The sequence below is a fragment of the Myotis brandtii genome, unplaced genomic scaffold, assembly GCF_000412655.1.
Source record: "Myotis brandtii unplaced genomic scaffold, ASM41265v1 scaffold1234, whole genome shotgun sequence".
Taxonomy (NCBI): Eukaryota; Metazoa; Chordata; class Mammalia; order Chiroptera; family Vespertilionidae; genus Myotis; species Myotis brandtii.
The window spans coordinates 863,258-866,197 of record NW_005354309.1 but is presented as its reverse complement, the minus strand read 5'-3'; the positions used below and the strand labels follow the sequence as shown (position 1 = coordinate 866,197).

The window sequence follows — 2,940 nt, the reverse complement described above, 5'->3', positions numbered from 1 at the left end:
ACCCTGAGCAGAGGTGGGGAGGGAGAGCAGAGACCAGGGAGGGAGAGACCGGGAGAGACGCGGGAGGCAGAGAGACAAGGGCGGGAGGGAGGAGAAAGGTGAGGGAGAGAGTCAGAGGAGAGTCAGACAGAGCAGGGACAGGGGGAGGTGGAGACAGAGACCCACAGGCGGGACAAGACAGAAAACGCAGAGTTGGGAGAGATGAGAGAGAGGGAGAGAGAGAGGGAGAGAGAGAGGCAGAGAGAGAGAGAGAAACAAGTATTTGAGACAAAGACAGAGAAAGGCCAGGAGAGACAGAAGAGTTGGGGAGAGAGACAGGGAGGGAGGATGGATTGGAGAGAAGACGCAGTCAGCGTTCCATGGATACCCCCCTGATCTCTCCACACACACAGCCAGATCCCTCTTCAGCTTTCAGAGCACCTGCCTCCCTGAACATCTGGTGGGTGCCCTGCCTCCCTGAAACATCTGGTGGGTCCCCTGCCTCCCTGAACATCTGGTGGGTCCCCTGCCTCCCCTGAACATCTGGGTGCCCCACCTGGTCCTGAGCACTGGGAGAACCAGTGGGTACACTCCAACCCTCATCCCTGGGGAACTTACCGGGGGGCCCGGGGGGCCTGGAGGGCCAGTGTCTCCACGGGGGCCGAGAGATCCCTGCAGGGAGAAGTCACTTGGGAGTAAACTCTGTCTATGGAGACACCTTCCTGCCAACACATACACACACACACACACACACACACACACACACACAGCCCTGGGGCAGGGACATGCAACTTCCAGCACCAAGAATAAAGCACGCATTTTCCTTCCATGTTTTAACGTCTCTGAAATCAGCATCTTAACCTCTCTGGCAAGTCACAGTTCTTTGGCAGAATTATTTTCGTCTATAGCCGTTTATAAAATAATGGTGTATCTTACAACTGATGGCAGCTTAGATTTGATGAAGTACCATGGTGGGTGTTGAATGTGTGACTGGATGACTAGACAAATGAATGAATGCAAAGGAATTGAGGGTTCTGGTGCGCTGGAGGGGTGGGGAACTGAAATAGGGGAGCCCAGGGAGAGGGAGTACTTACCGGCCCCCCCTTTGAGCCCTTCTGTCCCAGAGGGCCCTGTGGGGGAGAGACAGAGAGAGATGGAGTCCTGGCTGGCTCGCCGTGGTGACCCCCACCTCACAGACCCTGCATACTCACTGCCACGCCTGGGGGCCCAGGGGGGCCCAGAGAGCCACTGGGGCCCGGGAGACCCTGGAGAAAGGACATCAGGGTCATCACTGACAGGGTTCCTCTCCGTGACCCAGAACAGCCTCCAGTTCCCTCAAGACACAGCCTCCAGCCTTCAAGTTCCCAGATAGGGCCCCCGTTTTCCTCAGACACAACCCCTAGCATCCCAGACCCAGGCTTCCCTCACCCCCACAGCCTACAGACAAGCCCATCTCGCCCCCCAACCGTCCCCTCCTTCAAACACATTCTTCCCACTTGGGGCGGGACATACACTCACCGGTTCTCCCTTGGGGCCAGGAGGGCCCTGCACGCCTGGCAGCCCCTGGTCCCCTTTCTCACCAGCCTCCCCAGGGGGGCCGATGAGGCCAATCAATCCGATGTGGCCCTGAGGACACAGGAGGTGTGTGGGGAGGGGAGAAAAGGGGGTGCCGGGAGGTTTTTCTCCTAGAGCCTTGGGGTAATGCATTTGGGGAACGGAGGCGACCCCATGGAAATGGAGGTAAATGAGGGAGGGGGTAATGGAAGGAGGTATTCTTACCTTTTCCCCCTTGAGGCCAGCATCTCCCTTCAGCCCTGGGAGGCCAGAGGGCCCCTGGAAGGAGAAGGAGAATCAGTTGCTGAGACTCAAACATAAAATCTTAAGATCCATGCGGATGATGGCGGGTGGTCAAATGGGAAATTTCCCAGACTTCACAGGGAATTACCAGGGATGTGCTCATGGGGCTGGTCGGGAGGGAGGAGGGGTGACAGGGGGTAATGAAGGGTTTGGCTGGAGGATGGCCAATATGGGTGCTCAGTGGTGGAGATCAGCGTGGTGGCCAGTGTAGACCATCAAGACTGATGGTCACGCTGGCCTGTAAAGACGGAGGGGCACTGTGGCCAGTGTAGACCATCAAGGTACGTGGTCAGGATAGATCGTATACATGGTCAGGGGAGACCTGCAGCTAGTCAGGGAGGGGTCATCAGCACCCATGGTCATTCAATGGTCACTGAGTGGTTCTTGTGCCAGAGCCTCAGGGACACAGAAGTCTCTTACCAGGGGACCAGGAGGGCCTGTCTGTCCAGGAGGTCCCAGGAGGCCTGGTTCACCCTGGGATGAAACAGAAATGGGGAACTGCTCCCTGCCAGAACCCAGTGTGGATGCCCTCCCCCACCCAGGGCCAGCCCCTCCCAACTGTGATGAGAAATTAAAAGTGTGCGCACACAGGGGGGTCTGATCCCACCCCCACCCACCCCTGTTCCCGCCCCACTCACCACAGGGCCAGGGATCCCTCGAAGACCCTCAGGCCCAACATGTCCAGGGGGCCCTCGAGCCCCCACGGGGCCTGTCCTCCCTACGGGCCCATCAGGACCTGGCTCCCCCTAAAGTGGACGGGGCAAGAGAAGGGGCAGAGAGTCAGGGTGCACCTTCCTCCTGACCGCTAACCAAGAATCCTCAGGGAGGGGAGGGAACGGGGGCACCTGTGGCGGTCACCGGGCCCCTCCCCATTCTGATGGCCCAACTGCTGGCTGAGGGGTCAGGGCAGGGACCCCTCCCTGGGCAGGGGGCACTCACCTTAGCACCTTTCTCCCCTTCTCTGCCTTCTGGACCCAGGCGGCCAGGAGGACCCTGAGACGGGAGAGACCGTTAGAGGGGGCCCTTTAGGGATGAGTGGGAGGTTGTGTGAGTGAGTGGGGGCCTGTGGGGGTGAGTGGGGGCCTGTGGGGTGAGTGGGGGCCT

General features: G+C 59.2%; 1 protein-coding gene across 1 annotated transcript in view; it reads right to left on the bottom strand.

Moving 5' to 3' along the window:
• COL5A3 (collagen, type V, alpha 3) overlaps positions 1-2,940 on the bottom strand; it is a 34,627-nt gene that overhangs the window by 5,732 nt on the left and 25,955 nt on the right. The window contains exons 56-63 of the mRNA XM_014533977.1: positions 2,776-2,829; positions 2,475-2,582; positions 2,257-2,310; positions 1,759-1,812; positions 1,498-1,605; positions 1,191-1,244; positions 1,074-1,109; positions 415-651 (exon numbers count right to left, since the gene is read on the bottom strand). Coding sequence (XP_014389463.1) covers positions 415-651; positions 1,074-1,109; positions 1,191-1,244; positions 1,498-1,605; positions 1,759-1,812; positions 2,257-2,310; positions 2,475-2,582; positions 2,776-2,829 — 705 coding nt within the window. The remainder of the gene's footprint in view (positions 1-414; positions 652-1,073; positions 1,110-1,190; positions 1,245-1,497; positions 1,606-1,758; positions 1,813-2,256; positions 2,311-2,474; positions 2,583-2,775; positions 2,830-2,940) is intronic.